We start from the raw sequence: 23,505 nt of genomic DNA, 5'->3' as shown, positions 1-23,505 counted from the left end.
ATTCTTTACCATTAGTGCCATCTGGGAAGCCCCTAAACAACAGACTGGCAACTACTATTGCTTCAGGTAACAATTATCAATGGATCTTAAAACCGAAGGGTGAAAGTTTGAGGAGAAATAGGATATTTAGCAATATTAAAGCACATTCCTCAAATGATACACATTACTATCAAATGGAAAAATAGTTAAATGTACAGTAGAGAGGCAGACAACACCTTAAACAAAGGATCAAAATTAATACCACTAATAGTGGGGCAAGTATATGTTATATATCTCCTAAGATGATGCCCTGTGAGAAGAAGAACATGTCTGGGATATTCCTAGCAAAGATGCCAAAGATGCACCATCTGAACTTAATCAGGAAGATCCGACAAACTCCACTTGAGCAGTATGGTGCAAAGTAAGATCTAACCTGTATCCTTCCAAATATCAAATTACAAAAGACAAAGACAGAGAACCATTCCAGATTAAAGGTGACTATAGACACATAGTCATGGTGGAGAGGTCTTACTGAATGTGGTCCACTGGAGAAGGGAAAGGCAAACCACTTCAGTATTCTTTCTTTGAGAACCCCATGAACAGTATGAAAAGGCAAAATGATAGGATACTGAAAGAGGAACTCCTCAGGTCGGTAGGTGCCCAATATGCTACTGGAGATCAGTGGAGAAATAACTCCAGAAAGAATGAAGGGATGGAGCCAAAGCAAAAACAATACCCAGCTGTGGATGTGACTGGTGACAGAAGCAAGGTCCGATGTTGTAAAGAGCAATATTGCATAGGAACCTAGAATGTCAGGTCCATGAATCAAGGCAAATTGGAAGTGGTCAAACAAGAGATGGCAAGAGTGAACATCGATATTCTAGGAATCGGTGAACTACCATGGACTGGAATGGGTGAATTTAACTCAGATGACCATTATATCTACTACTGTGGGCAGGAATCCCTCAGAAGAAATGGAGCAGCCATCATGGTCAACAAAACAGTTCAAAATGCAGTACTTGGATGCAATCTCAAAAACGCAGAATGATCTCTGTTCGTTTCCAAGGCAAACCATTCAATATCACAGTAATCCAAGTCTATGCCCCAACCAGTAACGCTAAAGAAGCTGAAGTTGAACGGTTCCATGAAGACCTCCAAGACCTTTTAGAACTAACACCCAAAAAAGGTGTCCTTTTCATTATAGGGGACTGGAATGCAAAAGTAGGAAGTCAAGAAACACCTGGAGTAACAGGTAAATTTGGCCTTGGAATACGGAATGAAGCAGGGCAAAGACTAATAGAGTTTTGCCAAGAAAATGCACTGGTCATAGCAAACACCCTCTTCCAACAACACAAGAGAAGACTCTACACATGGACATCACCAGATGGTCAACACCGAAATCAGATTGATTATATTCTTTGCAGCCAAAGATGGAGAAGCTTTATACAGTCAGCAAAAACAAGACTGGGAGCTGACTGTGGCTCAGATCATGAACTCCTTATTGCCAAATTCAGACGGAAATTGAACAAAGTAGGGAAAACCACTAGACCATTCAGGTATGACCTAAATCAAATCCCTTGATTATACAGTGGAAGTGAGAAATAGATTTAAGGGACTAGATCTGATAGATAGAGTGCCTGATGAACTATGGAATGAGGTTCGTGACATTGTACAGGAGACAGGGATCGAGACCATCCCCACGGAAAAGAAATGCAAAAAAGCAAAATGGCTGTCTGGGGAGGCCTTACAAATAGCTTTGAAAAGAAGAGAAGTGAAAAGCAAAGGAGAAGAGGAAAGATATAAGCACCTGAATGCAGAGTTCCAAAGAATAGCAAGGAGAGATAAGAAAGCCTTCCTCAGTGATCAATGCAAAGAAATAGAGGAAAACAACAGAATGGGAAAGACTAGAGATCTCTTCATGAAAATTAGAGATATCAAGGGAACATTTCATGCAAAGATGGGCTCAATAAAGAACAGAAATGGTATGGACCTAACAGAAGCAGAAGATATTAAGAAGAGGTGGCAAGAATACACAGAAGAACTGTACAAAAGAGATCTTCACGACCCAGATAGTCACAATGGTGTGATCACTGACCTAGAGCCAGACATCCTGGAATGCGAAGTCAGGTGGGCCTTAGAAAGCATCACTACGAACAAAGCTAGTGGAGGTGATGGAATTCCAGTGGAGCTATTCCAAATCCCGAAAGATGATGCTGTGAAAGTGCTGTACTCAATATGCTAGCAAATTTGGAAAACTCAACAGTGGCCACAGGACTGGAAAAGGTCAGTTTTCATTCCAATCCCAAAGAAAGGCAATGCCAAAGAATGCTCAAACTACTGCACAATTGCACTCATCTCACACACTAGTGAACTAATGCTCAAAATTCTCCAAGCCAGGCTTCAGCAATACGTGAACCATGAACTTCCTGATGTTCAATCTGGTTTTAGAAAAGGCAGAGGAACCAGAGATCAAATTGCCAAAATCCGCTGGATCATGGAAAAAGCAAGAGAGTTCCAGAAAAACATCTATTTCTGCTTTATTGACTATGCCAAAGCCTTTGATTGTGTGGATCACAATAAACTGTGGAAAATTCTGAAAGAGATGGGAATACCAGACCACCTGACCTGCCTCTTGAGCAAACTGTACGCAGGTCAGGAAGCAACAGTTAGAACTGGACATGGAACAAGAGACTGGTTCCAAATAGGAAAAGGAGTACGTCAAGGCTGTATATTGTCACCCTGCTTATTTAACTTATATGCAGACAACATCATGAGAAACGCTGGGCTGGAAGAAGCACAAGCTGGAATCAAGATTGCCGGGAGAAATATCAATAATCTCAGATATGCAGATGACACCACCCTTATGGCAGAAAGTGAAGAGGAACTCAAAAGCCTCTTGATGAAGGTAAAAGAGGAGAGTGAAAAAGTTGGCTTAAAGCTCAACATTCAGAAAACGAAGATCATGGCATCCGGTCCCATCACTTCATGGGAAACAGATGGGGAAACAGTGGAAACAGTGTCAGACTATTTTTTTGGGCTCCAAAATCACTACAGATGGTGACTGCAGCCATGAAATTAAAAGACGCTTACTCCTCGGAAGAAAAGTTATGACTAACCTAGATAGCATATTGAAAAGCAGAGACATTACTTTGCCAACAAAGGTCCGTCTAGTGAAGGCTAGGGTTTTTCCAGTGGTCATGTATGGATGTGAGAGTTGGACTGTGAAGAAAGCTGAGCGCCAAAGAATTGATGTTTTTGAACTGTGGTGTTGGAGAAGACTTTTGAGAGTCCCTTGGACTGCAAGGAGATCCAACCAGTCCATTCTGAAGGAGATCAGCCCTGAGAGTTCTTTGGAAGGAATGATGCTAAAGCTGAAACTCCAGTACTTTGGCCACCTCATGAGAAGAGTTGACTCATTGGAAAAGACTCTGATGCTGGGAGGGATTGGGGGCAGGAGGAGGAGGGGATGACAGAGGATGAGATGGCTGGATGGCATCACTGACTTGATGGACGTGAGTCTGAGTGAACTCCAGGAGTTGGTGATGGACAGGGAGGCCTGGCGTGCTGCAATTCATGGGGTCGCAAAGAGTCGGACACGAATGAGCGACTGAACTGAACTGAACTGAACTGATGGACATATAACATCTGAATGCAATGTGTGATCCTGGTTTGGTATTGGGCCAGAAAGGAAAATAATTGGGACTCCTGGCAAAATTTGAATAAGGTCTGTAGATTAGATAATTGCATTGATATCAGTGTTAATTTCCTGGATTTGATCACTGCACTGTGTTGTCTAAGAAAACGTTTTTGTTGTTAGGAATTGGGTACTAAAATAAAGGGATATCATGCTTACAAATTCTTTCCCAGATGGTTTAGGGGAAAATGCATAATTTAGAGAGAAAAAAATGATAAAGTAATTGTGATAAAAATGTTAACATTCGAGGAATCTGGGTGAAAATATTTAGGAATTCTTTGTACAATTTTTGCAACCTTTTCTCAATTCTAAAATTAATTCAGCATAAAAGTTACATGAGTAAAAAAGTAGAGGATGGATAGATAACTTGTCCATAGATAACATTTGATCTTGACCTTTCTCTTTCTTTTTTCCCAGATAAGGTTACAACCACAATCAGCTTTTAACAAAAAAGACAATGCTTTGAGCCAAGCATGGCTTACCAGAAAAGTACCAGCTTAGATCCCAGACAATTTGTTTTAAGGCATTCTTTGGTTTTCTTTTGCAAGGCAGTAGGTAATCAAAACCAAGACAGGAAAGTTAAGTCTAATTTGCCTAAGACTACACCATTCCAAAGAGGTAGGACCCAATTCTGTTGAGGTTTGCAAACAAAACATTCCTTTCTACTCTATACCATGCTGAAGCCCAGGCTTCACTCTCTGTGAAAATACAAATAAGAATTTCAGCACTCCAGAAGGAACCTATAGTGGGAAAGAAGCTATTGCAGGGCCTGGCAGAGAGGACAGACACTCAAATGTTTGCTGAATCAGTAGCTCAGGAAACCAAGCACATCTGTTTTCAGTATTCTGCTATACTGAGCTATTTTTAAGTACTGAAGAAAAAAAAACACTGTATTTATGTGGGTGTAATACTCTAGCTGCAGATATTAGTCAGCAGTTTCATTCAGTTTCTTGGATCTCATTCTCTACTGTCTCCCCTTTCTCTTCTGTGACTGTTCTCTGCTTCACAGAAGCCCCACTAACCCCCTCTGAGCCCCTTCCTTATCAATCAGCTCTTGCAATTCCATCTCCCACCTTACCCCTCCCTCAAAAAGGGAGGAGCTGAGTATGAATTACAGGAGAAAAGTTCTACAAATAAAGAGGCTCATTCTGCCAGAGAGGTCAGGAGTTAACACGCAAGAAGGATCATCTTTCCTAAATTTGACAAGGAAAAATAAAAAACAAGGAGCCCAAGTCTCTGGCCAGAGCCGAGTAGCCACCTACAGACCAAGATTGCAAAAGCCCCAAACAGAAAAGTGAAATGTAAGGAAAGGTGCTGAATTCAGGCCTAACCAGCCCATCAGGTATGCAAGATACAGCAGAACTTAGAGTCACTCATTCTGTTAAAATGAAATGGGTTATATTTGTAGTTTCATTGATATGTTTTCAATGGTTATGAATTTTGCTTTTAAGAAAACAAAGCTCTTGGTATTTACTACACCATGAAATAAGTACCTAAATACAAGTATAGTCATTTTGCTTCCCAGGTGCCAGTACAGAACCCACTTGCCAATGCAGGAGATATAAGAGACTGCAGTTCGATCCTTGAGTTGAGAAAATCCCCCCTGGAGGAGGGCAACCCACTCCAGTATTCTTGCCTGGAGAATCCCATGGACAGAGGAGCCTGGCAGGCTATAGTCCATAAGGTCACAAAGAGCTGGACACAGCTGAAGCTACCTAGAACGCACTCACATAGAAACTTGAACCCCATCTAGACAGCAGCACCTGCACAAGAAGACTGGTTGCTATTTAGGACTCATCATGCATATACCTGGGAGAGAGGGAGCAGTTTAAGGACTTGGGTCTGGGTCATCTTGGGTCTCACCAACTGTGGCCCTGCCCTGGAAAGGCCATGTGTGTATTGGGGTATTAGAGGTAGGGAGAGGGTTCATGCATGCATGCATGCATGCTAAGTCGACTATTTTCGACCCTATGAACTGTAGCCCGCCAGGCCCCTCTACCCATGGGATTCTCCAAGAAGAATACTGGAGTGGGTTGCCATGTCCTCCTCCAGCAGATATTCCCAACCCAGGGATTGAACCCGCATCTCTTACATCTCCTGCATTGGCACGTGGGTTCTTTACCACTAGCGCCTCCTGGAAAGCCCAAGGAGAAGGGAGTGGGAGAATAAGCTGGAGCTCTTCTATTTCTTTATATTACCCATGACTAGTGTGGTATTTGAGATCCTGGGCAAGGCAGCATCAGGAACAGTCGAGCCAGAGAGAAGGCTTCTGTCCTCAGCCTCTCTGCGCTCATAATCTTCTATCTTCTATTCCTCTGCCCATCGACTCTTGAGCTGCTGGCAGACAATTACGTCCACAGCCAACTCCCTCTTCTTTCCTCAAACTGTATGCCAGTTCTGGACCCTCCATCTAATATCTGCAACTTACTGCTGCTGCTGCTAAGTCACTTCAGTCGTGTCCAACTCTGTGTGACCCCATAGACGGCAGCCCACCAGGCTTCCCCATCCCTGGGACTCTCCAGGCAAGAACACTGGAGTGGGTTGCCATTTCCTTCTCCAATGCGTGAAAGTGAAAAGTGAAAGTGAAGTCGCTCAGTTGTGTCCAACTCTTAGCGACCCCATGGATTGTAGCCTACCAGGCTCCTCCTTCCATGGGATTTTCCAGGCAAGAGTACTGGAGTGGGGTGCCATTGCCTTCTCCGGCAACTTACTGAGCTTACCCCAAATTCATGTAGCGTGCTGGTTGCTTATAGTCAACATCATTAAAGAACTGGAACTGGGGAGAGAGGAGACCTTGGAGATCTGGGCTGGCTTTGAAATGCTCTGGTCCAAGTCAGTTACCACCCTGCTGGCCCTGGAGGCCCAATCTACATTGACAAGGTCCCCTGCTCTTGTACTCACCTGACCACAGACTTAGGCAGATGAGACAGTCAGCTGCAACTGCCTGGTCGTGGATTGCTAATGAACATGGCAATAACTTCACGAGAAGTTACCTTAAACTTCCAGGAAGTCTTAGCATCACCCAGTAATTCAAACTTCAAAAGACTTAGTTTAGCTGTGGAATGGGGCAGTAAAATCTTCAACCCCATTCTGGCTATTCAGGACTTGCCTGTTTAGCTAGCTGCAGGGAGTGGGGGAACACAGTGGGTGTGGAGAGATGACAGTCAAATTCTCTACAGGAGATAAGAGTGCCTGGGCCTGGAGCTGATACATTTATCCCTCAATAAACACTCTTATAGGACTCCCCGGTGATCCGGCGGTTAAGAATCCCCTTGCCAAGGCAAGGGACATGGGTTTGATCCCTGGTCCAGGAAGATCCCACATGCTGTGGAGCAACTAGGCCTGCGTGACACAACTACCCAGCTTACATACTTAGAGCCCAAGAGCCACAACTACTGAGCCTGCGTTCTAGAGCCTGTGCTCCAAAACAAGAGAAGCCACCGCAATGAGAAGCCCACACACCACTACAGTAGCTCTCCACTTGCAGCAATGAAGACACAGCACGGCCAAAAATAAACTAACTTAAAATTTTCAGTCTTACAAAAAGTCCTTTGGAACTGAAAATGGGATTTCCTAATTTAAGTGTTTTATTAAGTAAGCACTTCTCTTATATTTTCCGAAGAATGGAAACACACCTGGACTGTACTCTTGTAAAAAGTGGGTATAGATATAGCTTTGCTTGCAGATATAAATACAAAGCAATGTAAAATTACTTTTATTAAGTAATGCAACATGATCTTTTGAACATTTTGTAGAGCAACAGTACTTATGCTAGCTAGTGCTAGTGGCAGGCAGGAAAAAAATATTAAAAAAAAAACCAAACTGGCAAGCAGTCAAGTCCATCAGGGATGTAGCAAGCATCTATTGTTTTTCCTATCCTGATAAACTTTCTGCTGGCCCAGTAGTCCAAAGAAAGTCCCTGTTTCCCTGTTCTTATGCCATACGCCCATTGCTTGTTTTAGAGATGGGCATGTAAACCAAGGCCTGTCAGAGCATCTCACACACTGGACTATAGGAATTCACCCAACACAAAGGTACATGCCCCAGTAAGGTCCAGTGAGTAATAAGAGGGCTTTTGCTGGGATTCTAAGGAGAGAGGTAAGGAGTCTTCCTCTATAAACTTGGACCTGGGAGGTTACAGGACTGCAGGAACTGACAGCAAACTTGCCCTTGCAGAGAGTCAGAGAAAGAAACCAACAGAAAGAGCAGAGTCCAGATAAAATAATTAAAGTCCAGATCCTTGAGAGATTATCTGGATGTTTCCCAGAGCAAGTCATGTCTGAAGTAACGGACTTTTCTGTAACATGAGCCAACAGTTTGAAGTGAGTACTGTTATAGGGTAGTATCTTTAAATGTTCAGTTGTTAAGAAATTGATGATATGCACCAAAGATACCTAGGTCTCCACTCTGACCTTTATTATTTACTCTGTTTCATGCACTAAAGTACTAAGCACATTAAAGCTATTATGTAATAAAATTCTAACAACCACCACATGAGGAGGATATTATTATCCTTCTCAAAACAGATAGAGAAGGAATTTGCAACCTGGACTCTAGAGCATGTGAAACTACTTGATTATTCAGGTCCTTGCCTCGGTCACGTTTCACATCTCTTAAGAGAGGTGGCTATCCAACATTTTAGCCTCTTTTCTTCCAAATGACACAGGAAGTATGAACAAATGAAATCCAAATGGAGCAGGATGGGGCCCCAGAACCCTCTATCTTGTACCCCCCTCTTCCAAGGAATTCCTAGGGCTTCAAAAAATATTTTAAAAGCATTTCACAGAACACAATAAGAAAGGATAAAGAATACTTCTTGTATGGAACAATTTCCAAGAATTATTAAATAGGAAAATGTAAGGTGCAGAACAGTTTATACAATGTGCTACATTGATTTGTGTTATTAAAAGAGAGTACATATACATATATGTGTATCTGGAAGGATAAACAAGAATTGTTTATATTTGCCTGGGTGGCCAAGGAATAGTAGGAAAACTTTTTGCTAAGTACACTTTTGTCACTTATATTTTAACCACGTGAATGTATTATCTGTCTTAAAGAAGGAGAAGGAGACAACCATGATGACAATAATTGCATTCGTGTAATGAATTTCAAGCCAGAGTGAGCTTGCCACCGGGAGGTTGAAATGGTTCTCCCAACGGGCTGCTATCTGATCCCCAAAATTTAACTCCTTTCTTCCACATTTATCTTTACATATGACTAAGTGTTAATTACTAAATTGATTGCTGAAAGCAAACAAAATATTCATAAACTAAATTTAATCAAATTTTCTCAGGAAAAGTTTCTCAGACTCTGTTGAGGACGTGTGGGCGCTATGCAACGTTGCAGCGCTGCAGAATTTCTGCTTCCATGCATACAAACTGAAGCTGGGAACTTCCTCATTTGAGCTCATTCATCCCTTAAAGAGCTACTAAGTGCTGACCATGTGTCATATAATGTGTTTAAGCACTGAACACAGAACCTGAAAGTGTTAGTCGCTCAGTCGTGTCTTGACTCTTTGTGACCCCATGGATGTACCCTGCCAGGTTCCTCTGTCCCTGGAATTCTCCAGGCAAGAATACTGGAGTGGGTTGTCATTCCCTTCTCCAGGGGATCTTCCCAACCCAAGGATCAAACCCGGGTCTCTTACACTGCAGACGGATTCCTTACCATCTGAGTCACCAGGGAGAGCTATAGAAGAGAGAACAATTTACAAAAGGGCGCATTTAAAATCCCTACCTTATGGGTTTACATTCAGGTGATAGTGGAGAAATATACTATAAACAAAATAAAGATGTAAAATAAATACTATATTCCATTAATCCTATGATGAACATTTCTTCACATTTTATGAAACCTAAAATTGGGATGCATTTTTTGATAGGTGGCATCTTACAGTCAAAGCTATGGTTTTTTTTCCAATAGTCAGGTATGGATGTGAGAGTTGGTCCAAAAAGAAGGCTGAGCACCAAAGAACTGATGCTTTTGAACTGTGGAGCTGGAGAAGATATTCTCCTTGGACTGCAAGGAGATCAAAACAGTCAATCCTAAAGGAAATCAACCGTGAATATTCATTGGAAGGACTGTAGCTGAAGCTGAAGCTCCTGATGTGAAGAGCTGACTCATTGGAAAAGACCTTGATGCTGGGAAAGATTGAAGGCAAGGTAGAAGGAGGTAGGATGAGATGGTTAGATAGCATCACTGACTCGATGGACATGAATTTGGGCAAACTCTAGGAGACAGTGGAGGACAGAGGAGCTTGGCATGCCACAGGCCATGAGGTCAAAAAGAATTGGACGTGACTTAGCAAATGAATAACAATAACAATCTTTTTTCTCTTTCTCTGAGGTACACTTGATGGCATCTTAGATCTGATGAAATACAGAAAAATAATATATATATATATATATATATATATATATAAAAGAATAAAGTAAGACTGATACGGAATACAGAGGACCATAAGCAGTGCAGAGGAAGAAGGAGTATGGGGAGATGGCAACTTAAGAACAGTCAGGAGAGACCCAAGTAACATTTACGTGTGCATCCATGCACAGTTGTGTCTGACTCTATGCGACCCCATAGACTTAGTCCGCCAGGCTCCTCTGTCCATGGAATTCTCCAGGCAAGAATAATGGAGGGGTTGCCGTTCCCTTCTCCAGGGGATTTTCCCTACCCAGGGATAGACCCCAGGTCTCCTGCATTACAGGTAGATTCTCTACCGTCTGAGCCACCAGGGAAGCCCAAGTAACATCTGAGCAGACTTAAGTAAGGTGAAGCAAGTGAGGCATTTCTCTATGTGGGTAGAGGAGCAGGCATCCAAAACACAGCAAAGACAAGCACAAAGGCCATGAGGGGAGATCAAGTTTCAGAAACCTAAGGAAGCCAGTGTTGCTGGAGTGGAGGGAATAAAGCAGGAAGTGAGTGAGGTCAGGGAGACAACAGAGAGGCCAGATTACACAGGGACTTGTAGACCACCTCTCTACTTAGTGCATGATCATTGTCTTGGGTCTAGAGAGGTCAGACAGGGTAATACATAAGAGCACAGGCTTTGGAGTCAGATTACCAATTTATGTTCCAGCTCTGCCACTTTCTACCTATATGACATCAAGCAAGTTACTCTCTGTCCCTGTTTTGTCACGGGAAAAATGGGGCTAATAACATTATTCAGTTCATAAGGTTGTTGGGAGAATTAAGCAATTTATTTCTTGTAAAGTCCTTTGAATAGTCTAGCAAAGAAAGAGCACAAGTGTATTTGATACTGTTATTATTGATTGGTTCTGAATGTCAATTACTGCTTCATCATTATCAATTTATTTTGCTGTGTTTGGTTAATGAATAAAATTTAATGCAAAATTTTATCAACAATATTTTTGAACCCTGACTTTTCCAGTAACTAGTCTTTAAAAACCTGTATGTGATTGATACATTTTAAACACAAATTATCACCTCCACTCATCCTCCAAACCAGGTATGGACAAAACTCCACCGCATTACCACCACCCTCAACCAATCTTGTGTAATGATATTTCATTGTTATTGTTGAGTTTGCTATAGAAAATAAGAAAGGATGAGGAAAGTGGGCCACTGAAGAGAGCCACTGAGCTAGGGGATTGGAAGCAAGCAAATCTAAAAATGAATTTCAAATCAATGAGTTTTGTTAATTGTTCTATTCTCAGAAAAATCACTTTTATTTACCCAAGTTAACATTTTGAAAACTGAAAGTTAACTCAGTCGTGTCTGACTCTTTGCAACCACACGGACTATACAGTCCATGGAATTCTCCATGCCAGAGCACTGGAGTGGGTAGCCTTTCCCTTCTCCAGGGGATCTTTCCAATCTAGGGATCAAACCCAGGTCTCCTCTGCATTGCAGGCAGATTCTTTACCAGTTGAGCCATGAATTATATGTATTTTAATGATTTGTGGCACTCGATTCTTTACCAGTTGAGCCATGAATTATATGTATTTTAATGATTTGTGGCACTCTCCCATTGAATAATTAGATTTATAAAAGTGAGAAGTATAATGGCATAAGTCAGGCAGTCACAATTTTTTCATGTTTTCTTTTCCTTTATTTAAGAAACGGTTCTTGAGCATCTGCTATACTTACTGAAATTTAAAACAAAGCAGGGCATTTTGGAAAGGTTGGTGCCTTAAAACAATTCTGCTAAAATGTGAAGGCGCTGCTTTTTATTACCAAATAACACATGTAATAGACATCCATGAGCCCCACTCTATCTCAGAGCTTTACCCCTAGAGGTGAGGAGAGGCTCAGGGAGGGGTGAGACTTAAGGACTAGATGAAGTTCTTTGCAGATATTACTTGGTAATAAAAATGCTGAGCATTTATTGGTTACTTTTTTTAGGCTGCAAGGAAATGCCCTGGTGGAAAATGTCTAAAGCAAACTGTCAAGTGTCCAGTTTTAAAACAGAGGACAATGCTTAGTGTACAATATTTTTGGCAGTATGATCCCCACTGTTCTCCAACTCACAGAAGCTTAAAACCTTGGCACTAGCAAAGGAAACTGCACCATAGCCTTTGTGATATGTGTTATCTGCAAACCCACCTTACAAATGAAAAAAAGGATCTTCCTCCTCATCATTATATTCATATATCCTTTAATGCTTTTCACCTTTTATGGGACAATGCTAAGCCACAGAGATATAAAAATGAACAACACATTCTGCCATTAACAGTCTGGCTCAGTAGGCATTTACTGAGAGCTTATCAACATATCAACATATCAACAACTGCAAAGGAATAGCATATACACATGTATCTAGATTTCAGGGAGAGCTTTCTGAAGATACCAAAGTTAAATTTTAAGGAACTAGCAGGAGTTTCCTTGATGAAGTGGAGGAAGGGGAAGGACATATCCAGGCATATATCCAGAGTATGTGGGGGAGGCAGGAGCTGAAAAAACAGGCAAGAGCCAGAACATAATGGGCCTATACATCAAGCTAAGGAGTTTGGATTTTATTTTGGGGTGAATGGGCAACAACCGGAGGATTTTCAGACGAGGACTAAAGTGGACAGACGTTTTGTCATTGTCAGGCTCACCCAAGAGTGGACTTGGGTGACTGGAAGAAACCCAAGGCTTAAATGCTGACAAACTAGTTAGGAAGCTATTGCCCGTAATCTTGGTGAAAAATGATGAGAACATAAACCATGTCAGAGGCAGAGAGCATGGAGAGCAGAGACCTACTTGAGAAACAGTCTATAAATAGGCATGACAGGATTTGACTACTACTGGACATGTGGGGGTGAAATCCAGAGTTTCAGATTCCTCCCAGCTTCCTCCTTCCAGCTTAGGCAATTATTTGGCTAGTGGTACTAATGAGTGTGGCAGGGCACATGAAAGAAGCATACTGATTTTTTTTTTTTTTAAGGAAGGATGGGGAGTCTGAGACCTGTGGGGCATCCAAGGGGAGTGGTGTATGAATCAGTTATAACTAGACTCTGCGCTTTTACGTTCAAGACATTGACAAGACTACTCCATAAGCATGTGTATCTGGCACTCTCATTTCGAAAGAAACAAGGCATACCGATTTGAAAAACGAATATTTTTCATGCTAACTGCCCCCGCCGCCCCCCAACCCCACCCCGCCCCGCCAGCCACACACGCTGAAAATGTAGGAGTTTAGCGTTAATAACAAAACATCATGTTCCCTGCTGCCAAACTGACACTGCAGATTAAGGTATTTTCTCTAGTAAGCCAAACGCAGGGTTGGATTGGTTTCTTCCTCACACCCATAGAAAATAGCGGTGTACCTGGTGTTTAGATCCAGGAATTCCTTTTAGCAGGTTGGAAGAGCAAAAGCTGAGAAATGCGCCCTCCCGTGGCAATGGAATGAGGGGGCTCAAGTACCCTTTTTTTCACCAAACAAAGCCCTGTAAAGAAATGTAATTTGTGGAGATGAGAAGGCCACAAAGCTCGTACTGCTATACCGCAAAACCAAATGAACCCTCCCAGAGGCCGGGACCCCTTACCTGTCACGTCGGCCGAAGGAAAATTTCACTTTCGACTCAACAAAATATAACCCCAGACTTGACAGCTTGCAGTAAGTCCCGCCCGGCAACAATTAAACACCTTGCAAGCCAAAATGCGTACAAAATCCGTAAGGTCCCCTGCCGGCAGGGCCGGGCTCGGACCACGTGGGTGGTTGAGGCCAGCAGGAGGCACCAGCCGAAGGCGGGAGTAGGAGGTGTGTTCTTACGGGGGAGGGTGGAGCCTACGCAGTGGGCGGGGCTTGGGAGGACCCGGGCTACCAGCCTCCTCTTGCCTACTTTCCCCCTTTGCCTTCGCCCTTCGAGCCGCCACGTAACGCCACGTAGCCGCGCATGCGCATCTCAACTGGTGGCGGACGCTGTTTCCGGGCTTAGGGGGCTGGAGCGGCCGCTGAGTAGGCTGTGGCGGTGGCGGCCGGGGAGTGCAAAGTGCAGGCTTTGGGGTCAGGCCCTGCGGAGGACAGGGGAAGTTAATCTCTTCTTTCCCGAAAAGGCCGGTAGAGCCCGCGGCTGAGCGGCAAGATGAATTTCCTCCGCGGGGTTATGGGGGGTCAGAGTGCCGGACCCCAGCACACAGAAGCCGAGACGGTGAGAGGAGCGGCGGGTCCGGGACTTGGGAAGGGTCCGGGCAGAAACCGGGACGGAGGACATAGGGGCCCGGAGGTCATCCCCTGCGCGTCACCGTGGGCCGGGAGTCTACATGCCGCCTCCCCTTTTGCCCCCGTGCCTCTCTTCCTCTCCTGAAACCCGCAAGTTATTCCCTCACACCCGCAGCGCAACCCGCAGCGCGGCGGCTTGGCCCTGATGACAGCAACCGCGCCCCGGAGCTCCGCAGGCCGCTTGGTGGTGGTCCGCGGTGGTACCACCGGGAAAGGCATCCGTCGTGGGCAGAAGTGGCCCGACCTGCCTCCCACGCCCTGGGGCCGCGGGCCTGTCCCTCCCGTTTCGCCAGTGTCTTCACTGGCGGTGATTAACTAAAGTCCACCTCCCTCGCAGTCTGGAATGGGGCTTTGAGGAAGACTGCAGGAAGTTTAAAACCCAGCAGTTGACCAAAGCAAGTGGCTAAGAATAATACGATAGTTTGGGTCACAAAGCCACCTGCCCCTGCCCCTTCAACTGGAGGCAGGTCGTTCTTCAGGTATCATTAGTTCGGACCCCGTTTTTCAGCCTCACCCACTATTTGGGAAATACTCGCTTGGACGTTGTGGGGATCTTTCGCGCTCAAAATGCTTTGGGAACACGCGTCCCTTCCATTTTCTCCCCATTCAGAAGTCTGAACTCGTGGTAACAGGATTTGCAGCGTCACTTTAAAAAAATTGTTAGCTACTCAACACAGTTTTTGATAAGTTGGTTCGATTTTAGGTTTAGGATAAATCTCGAAGTTTGGTTAGTGTCTGTTAGGAATAAGTGTATGACCTTTTTTTTTTTTTTAACTATTGGTTTGAGGGTAATTTTAGGTCTACAAAAAAGTGACAAAGTATGACATTGTAAAAGTAAACTGTGGTTAGTATTCGTAGACACTACTGGATTGTCTATGAACGTTACTATGTTCTGTGTTACTAGCATCCTGAAGGTTCAATAATAGCTTTCATTTGTCAGGCTCTTACCTTATGCTGGGTACTGTGTTCTTTGTAGTTTACATTTTCATTCTCCTTAGATCCCCAACCACCTTGCAGGACAGGTGACAGTGTCCTCACTTTACAAATGAAAACTTGAGGCTTAGAGAAGTGAAGTCACTTGACCTAAGTCACACTGCTAGTAATGGAGCTAGGATTCAACCAAAGCTTGCCTTACATCAAGCCTAGACTTTATTGCTGATGTCTGCATTTTAATACATATCTGGGAATTTTTGAAATATATGTAATTATTAAAATTCATGTCATCTGAGTTAGAACTGTTTGAAGCAGAAGCTGAAAGCTGGTGAATCTGCTTTCCTTCATTTGAAAATCAGGAGATTTCACACACGGTCACGTGCACACACACATACGTGCACACATACACATACACATGCTCTATTCAGATTACCATAGTCAGCCCACCTCTTCAGCTTTTGTTCATGTATTTTATATTTTTGTTTGAGGCACCAGGTTTTAAAGTGTGGTTTATTAGAACTTGATTTGAATCCTTGCCTTCCACCTCTCATTAGATTGAACAGGCAAGAGATGACTAATACCCTATGAGTAAAATCAGAAAAATGCCTACTCTGATGGGTGTATTGAGGATTAAGTGAAATAAAAGATGGAAAGAAACTAGCACTTAGTATGTGTTCAATAAAAGTTAAGTTTTTATTACTTTTTTTTTTCTTTTTTTTCTTTTTTTGGCTGTGCCATGCAACATGTGTGATCTTAGTACCCAGGCCAGAGACTAAACCTGTACCCCCTGCCTTGGGAGCTTGGGGTCTTAACCCCTGAACTGCCAGGGAGGTCCCTTATTACATGTTTTCAGGGAAAGAATACTTTCTTTTTTTTTGTTTTTGTTATAGTCAGTCTTGTCACAATGTCCTCTCCAGAAAAGATGGTGTACAACTAATTGAATATAGGATTTTAAAGCTGAAAGGCCCTTTGCACATCATCCAGGTGGAACCCCATCATTTTACAAATTAGGAGACTGACGCACAAAGCACTGAAGCCACTTGCACAGTAATGCAGAGCTGAGACCAGAGCACTTTGATCTTGCCATAGTGAATGGAACAACATAGCTTTTATATCATGATTTCAAAGTGAAACTGGAATCACTTGTGTATCATGTATATATAAACTGAAAGGGAAGTGGGGGGCCCTTGTTCTTGCCTAACCTTGAACGTGTATATCAAAATTGGAAAACCAATGTCTTCTGATGAGAATTAATAGTTTACTCTGAGTTACTATTTTATTTCACCATCTCATTCCATCAGGAAGAGTAATTGGTATACAGGGTCATAAGTCACTAATTTAGGAGTATTTATAGAGCATTGGTAGACTGTTAGTATAATATTAGATCTTTTAATTGCTGATTTGATGTGACCTGGATATTCTAGTTGCCCGAGCTTAGAATTTCTAACTTCTGCTTTATCATTATTTTGTAGTTTTGTCCATTTCTGCAAAATTATATTATTTCCATTGTGGTTTCCCTTCTTTCTTGCTTTTCTCATATTTTCCAGTGGAAAGCCTCTTTTCATTGTCTTAAGTTCTGCCTCTCCTTCAAAAATCCGTCATGGATCCCTGCCCTAATTTGCACCCCTTATTTTTCCATCCACTAAACTGCAGATAATATTTCTCCTCTGATTAATCTTCAGATTAACTAGATTGTGCATTTCTTAGACTTTCTACCTTTTATATCTGCCCCATCTCTTCTAGACTCTTAAGCATCTTTGGTGCAGTGTTCATATATATTTAATCTGTTTTTCCATAGTAGTACTCAATATTTGTTAAATCATTTTTTACGATATTATGAAAGAAATCACAGATCTATAATCATAGCAACTGCAAATTACTAGGTGTTAAAACAATGCTTTTTAAAGACTGTAGGAATCAAAGTTCTGAAATGATTGAAATTCATTATGTCAAACTTTTTACTCAGGGATTTTTCAGATTTGCTGTGCTTTGACTGCTTTCCTGCTTTTCCTTAACTCAAATTTCTTCTAAATGTTTGAGGTGTATCATTGATTGTATGGTACCTAGCTTTTCATACTCAGTTAACAGTAACTTTGGACTGGTATTAAGATGTTCTTTAGAAACAAAGTAGTAAATATTTGTGTTTATATCATATGATAGTCAATAATTCTATAAAGTTCGAAATATTTTAAGTCTGGAGTTTCATTCACATTAAACCTTTCATATTTCATAGAGTCAAATAGTTTTTAATTTGATTTCTCTTTTTTACTTCAGTAGAGAAAGGCAGTAACTGATTTCTGATGATTAAAGTCTCCTTAGCCTTGACATACTTTGCTAGGTCCAGATTGAGTGCTCGTGCTAAGTGCTATGTCACCTCAGTCCTGTCCAACTCTTTGTGACCCAATGGACTGGTAACCCACCAGGCTCTTCTGTCCATGGGATTCTCCAGGCAGGAATACCAGAGTGGGTTGCAGTGCCCTCCTCCAGGGGATCTTCCTGACCCAGGAATTGAACCTTTGTCTCTTTTTTTTTTTTTTTTTTTGAACCTTTGTCTCTTAAGTCTCCTGCATTGGTACACAGGTTCTTTACTACTAGTTCAAACTGGGAAGCCCTTTTGCGAGGTCAGACATGCTAAATTTTCCATCTACCTTCCAACTAATGTCTTCTTTTTTTTTTTTTTGAAGATGAGTTTCTTGCAGATTCCAAGAAAAATGTTAACTATTTGTGATGATAAATCATAGGGGTGGGGTTCTCTTCTCAAATTGTGTCCCAAAACATGAAAGCTGCAAAAGTACAGAAAAGATATGTAGAATTACTGTACTGCTAAAGTGTCTTTTTTTAGATCAGACTTTGGTCAGCTGACTTGAAAAGCAGAAGGGCTATGGACACAGCTGTAGTTTCTTTTAATAAAAATTGTTATTAAGGAATGTGCACTTAAATTTAGACATAGTTTTGGTTTAGTCGAGCACATTATATACCACGTTACTATAAAATGTGTAGCCTGAAACTCCTATATCTGGATCCGTGGTTCATATTCTGTATTAATAACCCAGTCAGTGTTGGAACTGGTATGTGTTTTCTCTCTTAGCTCTTACAATAACAGTATCAGAGAAAGCCATAATAACGATTTGTGTTTTGATCACTATACCCAACCAAAGATGTCTCATATTCTTTAAAAGTAGTGCCTATTGAAAACTACATGGCTTTCTTGAAGGTTAATTATGTAGAGTATTTGTATCATTTAAAATTTACATATCAAAGGGTGTCCCAAAGAATGTGAGTAGCTGTAGTTGAAAGGATTTTGTTACTAAAGACATATCCTGTGTGATGGTCAAAAACAAACAAAAAACCTGATATTTGTACAAGGTTTATTAAATAAACAGTATGTTACGCTTTCAAATATTTTCAAGATAGAGTTAGAAAGTAAGTTGTGTTTGCCAAATCTAATTGATCATATCCTTTTTCTCCCTCCAGGAAACCATGTAGGTCTAGTGTTTTGAGAAACATATATTCGATAAAATGTTCCAGGATAAATTTTTTAAAGGAATGCTGCATTTAAAATAGAAGCCCTTCGTTATCATCAGCTTTATAGAGTTCATGAACTCTTGCCCTTTGGGTAACCTATAAATAATTCTTGATGTTTTATGATTTATAATTGTAATCACTTGAATTATCTTTTAGGAGCGAATATAAGAATTCCTTATGTAAATTTGTATTTTTGTACATGTTCCTCTTATTATTTATACTGCTTTGTCTGGTTTTTCTGTTGTAGATAACCTAGAAAAGGCATGCTTATTTATATTTTTATACCTCAGGCAGAAATACCATTAACTCTGTGTAAAAAGTCACAAATTTTTATAATTTATAAAATTTATAATTAAAGTTGATAATTTTAGTTTATAATTTGGAAACTATATACTGTTAGACTTTGAAATGCTAGCATTTGTGATAGGTTATTTGTTAGACAAGTTTCAGTATGATGCCTTGCTTAAAAGCATGTGCTTTTGGAAAACAGGAAATTTCTTAGAGAAAGCATGGAGAATACATGAAGCAGTATATTATGTTGGCTAACTTATTAGCCATTCCATTACATAATTGTAATGGAAATAGATTATGTTAGGTTTATGGATTGATCTGAAAAGAGACTGTTGTTTGACTTTGTAATCCCCCCCACCCACTTTAAGATTGAAACAGTTCAGATCATCTGAAGATAAGTCTGGCTCTTGCTTTTTTTTTTGTAAAATCTTCTCAGTGATAGAATTTGTTTTAAAACAAATTTCTGGCTCTTTCTGTAATCAAAACCAGTAACTTTTTATTTCATTAAAACAAATCAAATTGACTGTTGATTAGCATGAATTAAATTGAAGAAAGTAGGGAAAACCACTAGACCATTCAGGTATGACCTAAATCAAATCCCTTATGATTATACAGTGGAAGTGAGAAATAGATTTAAGGGCCTAGATCTGATAGAGTGCCGGATGAACTATGGAATGAGGTTCGTGACATTGTACAGGAGACAGGGATCGAGACCATCCCCATGGAAAAGAAATGCAAAAAAGCAAAATGGCTGTCTGGGGAGGCCTTACAAATAGCTGTGAAAAGAAGAGGAGCGAAAAGCAAAGGAGAAAAGGAAAGATATAAGCACCTGAATGCAGAGTTCTAAAGAATAGCAAGAAGAGATAAGAAAGCCTTCTTCAGCGATCAACGCAAAGAAGTAGAGGAAAACAACAGAATGGGAAAGACTAGAGATCTCTTCAAGAAAATCAGAGATACCAAAGGAGCATTTCATGCAAAGATGGGCTCGATAAAGGACAGAAATGGTATGGACCTAACAGAAGCAGAAGATACTAAGAAGAGATGGCAAGAATACACAGAAGAACTGTACAAAAAAGATCTTCACGACCCAGATAATCACAATGGTGTGATCACTGACCTAGAGCCAGACATCTTGAAATGTGAAGTCAGATGGGCCTTAGAAAGCATCACTGCGAACAAAGCTAGTGGAGGTGATGGAATTCCAGTTGAGCTATTCCGAATCCTGAAAGATATGCTGTGAAAGTGCTGCACTCAATATGCCAGCAAATTTGGAAAACTCAGCAGTGGCCACAGGACTGGAAAAGGTCCATTTTCATTCCAATCCCAAAGAAAGGCAACGCCAAAGAATGCTCAAACTACCGCACAACTGCACTCATCTCACACGCTAGTAAAGTAATGCTGAAAATTCTCCAAGCCAGGCTTCAGCAATATGCGAACCGTGAACTTCCAGATGTTCAAGCTGGTTTTAGAAAAGGCAGAGGAACCAGAAATCAAATTGCCAACATCCGTTGGATCATGGAAAAAGCAAGAGAGTTCCAGAAAAACATCTATTTCTGCTTTATTGACTATGCCAAAGCCTTTGACTGTGTGGATCACAATAAACTGTGGAAAATTCTGAAAGAGATGGGAATACCAGACCACCTGACCTGCCTCCTGAGAAATTTGTATGCAGGTCAGGAAGCAACAGTTAGAACTGGACATGGAACAACAGACTGGTTCCAAATCGGGAAAGGAGTATGTCAAGGCTGTATATTGTCACCCTGCTTATTTAACTTATATGCAGAGTACCTCATGAGAAACGCTGGACTGGAAGAAACACAAGCTGGAAGCGAGATTGCCGGGAGAAATATCAATAACCTGAGATATGCAGATGACACTACCCTTATGGCAGAAAGTGAAGAGGAACTCAAAAGCCTCTTGATGAAAGTGAAAGTGGAGAGTGAAAAAGTTGGCTTCAAGCTCAACATTCAGAAAACGAAGATCATGGCATTCGGTCCCATCACTTCATGGGAAATAGATGGGGAAACAGTGGAAACAGTGTCAGACTTTATTTTTGGGCTCCAAAATCACGGCAGGTGGTGACTGCAGCCATGAAATTAAAAGACACTTACTCCTTGGAAGGAAAGTTATGACCAACCTAGATAGCATATTCAAAAGCAGAGACATTACTTTGCCAACAAAGGTTCATCTAGTCAAGGCTATGGTTTTTCCTGTGGTCATGTATGGATGTGAGAGTTGGACTGTGAAGAAGGCTGAGCACCGAAGAATTGATGCTTTTGAACTGTGGTTTTGGAGAAGACTTTTGAGAGTCCCTTGGACTGCAAGGAGATCCAACCAGTCCATTCTGAAGGAGATCAGCTCTGGGATTTCTTTGGAAGGAATGATGCTAAAGCTGAAACTCCAGTACTTTGGCCACCTCATGCGAAGAGTTGACTCATTGGAAAAGACTCTGATGCTGGGAGGGATTGGGGGCAGGAGGAGAAGGGGACGACAGAGGATGAGATGGCTGGATGGCATCACTGACTCGATGGACATGAGTCTGAGTGAACTCCGGGAGTTGGTGATGAACAGGGAGGCCTGGCGTGCTGCGATTCATGGGGTCGCAAAGAGTCGGACACGACTGAGCGACTGATCTGATCTGATCTGATCTAGCATGAATTATTTTAGTCCTGTAGTCGTAGTTAGGGAAGTTCTCTCCAAAGAAGTTATAACTGTGTTTTAAACCTCCTGAAGGCAAAGTTATATCAAATAAGTTGGGGGATTTCCCTGGCAGTCTCATAGTTAAGACTCTGGGCTTCCAGTGCAGGGGTACAGGTTCCATCCCTGGTTGGGGAATTAAGATCCTGTATGCATAGCAGCCAAAAAATTTTTTTTAAAAAGGAAGGAAAGAAAAGAAAAAAGTTGGTATTAGGTGCTTGATAAGTATCTGTTGAATAAATGATTGAATGGTTGAATTTTATTTTTTTAAATTGACATTACTGACTTTCATTTTCGCATGTCAGTTAAATAGTTACTGAATACTAGAAAATATGAATTTCTATTAGTAATTGTGAAAAAATATTGCAAACTGCTTTATGTCAGAGTCCTTTAAACGTACCTCAGCATCCTAGTTTTATGGTACCTTCTCTTTTTCCTGTCTTAATTCTCACTGATTTCTTATTTTCATATTCCTCATCTCAAATTTTTTTTCCCTATTCATTCCTTTTCCTTTTGCTTCTTTTTTGGTCTCTTTTGTGTATCACTGAGTAAAAATAAACTATTAGTAAACAAATTTTCACTATTAGTAAACAACAAGCAAACAAATTCAGATTATGTTGTGCTTTTGTGGTGTGTCCAACTCTTACGATCCCATGGACTGTAGCCCACTAAGATCGTCTGTCCATGGAATTTTCCAGGCAAGAATACTGAGGTGGGTTGCTATTTCCTACACCAGGGTATTTTCCTGATCCAAGGATTGAACCCCCATCTCCTGCATTGGCAGGCAGATTCTTTACCACTGTGCCATAGGTTATGAGGTTGTAATTCTGTGACTATGCCCACTTTACCAGTTATTAATGGAATTTTTTGTCCTTTTCATATTTTTCTTGACAAATGAACTTGTGAATCTCACATGACAATCTCATCAGGCAAGAGTCCTGATACATAATCACCTCCATGAGCTACATGATGTTATACATGTTATTGTACTAATTAGCCTTTTAATTTTTTTTATACAAAATGGCAAACAATACTAGTAAAGTTTTAAGTCCTCTTTGACTACCATCTCCAATTTCAGTTCTGTTTCCTGAAATAACTACTATTCTTATTTTGGTATAAATCCTTCCACACACTTATAAATAATCATGCAGTATGGAATTATATATTTATATGAGCATGTTTATCTCTTTTTCATAAATGATACACTGTTTATAGTGTTCTGCAGCTATCTTTTTCATTGGTATGTCTTGGAGATATAAAAACATATTAAAACATAAAGCTACTTTATTATAAATTACTTAAGACACCGGATTTTTAGTTTTCTTAACTACGTACCCTCTTCTAAGAGACTATATCTTGATAACAAGAGTGAGTGGTCAATTGTTCAATTTTGTCTGACTCTTTTCAATCCATGTCTAATTCATCACTGTAGTTATCTCTGAGAAAATCTAGTACCTAGTTAGCATAGTATGAATTCGTTGAAATACTGCTGTCTCTGAAGTTTTTCCTTCTTATTACTCCCTTCAATCCTTTTAAATAAAACTGTGGGTTAAATTTTACTTGTATGTATGATTTCTCGTTAGAACTGGGTTTTTTGTTGTTGTTAATATATAGTACTCTGTTTAAGGCAAGAATCACAATATCAAATCCCAGCAGTGTCAGGTGGGCAACACCATTATTCAAGTGAAGCAGGTCAGGTTAGAAAAGAGAGCAGAGA

The 23,505-nt window shown here is 41.1% G+C and overlaps 2 protein-coding genes across 9 annotated transcripts in view; one reads left to right on the top strand and one right to left on the bottom strand.

Annotated features, from left to right (window-relative positions):
- G3BP2 (G3BP stress granule assembly factor 2) overlaps nucleotides 1-13,805 on the bottom strand; it is a 92,546-nt gene extending 78,741 nt beyond the window's left edge. For all 7 annotated transcript variants that reach the window (XM_086405367.1, XM_086405375.1, XM_086405366.1 and 4 more), the window contains exons 1-2: nucleotides 13,666-13,805; nucleotides 13,447-13,566 (exon numbers count right to left, since the gene is read on the bottom strand). The gene's annotated coding sequence lies outside the window, so the exon portion shown is untranslated. The remainder of the gene's footprint in view (nucleotides 1-13,446; nucleotides 13,567-13,665) is intronic.
- A 217-nt stretch (nucleotides 13,806-14,022) lies between these two features.
- Nucleotides 14,023-23,505, top strand: part of USO1 (USO1 vesicle transport factor) — an 80,216-nt gene continuing 70,733 nt past the window's right edge. For both annotated transcript variants that reach the window (XM_086405354.1, XM_086405353.1), the window contains exon 1: nucleotides 14,023-14,271. In XM_086405354.1, the coding sequence (XP_086261480.1) occupies nucleotides 14,206-14,271 (66 nt within the window). In that variant the 5' untranslated portion in view covers nucleotides 14,023-14,205. The remainder of the gene's footprint in view (nucleotides 14,272-23,505) is intronic.

Source organism: Bos grunniens, chromosome 6, assembly GCF_055505025.1.
Source record: "Bos grunniens cultivar Pamir isolate PY7600 chromosome 6, Bosgru_T2T1.0, whole genome shotgun sequence".
Lineage (NCBI taxonomy): Eukaryota > Metazoa > Chordata > Mammalia > Artiodactyla > Bovidae > Bos > Bos grunniens.
Note: the sequence above shows the minus strand (reverse complement) of the source record. Positions and strands in the feature narration are given on the sequence as shown.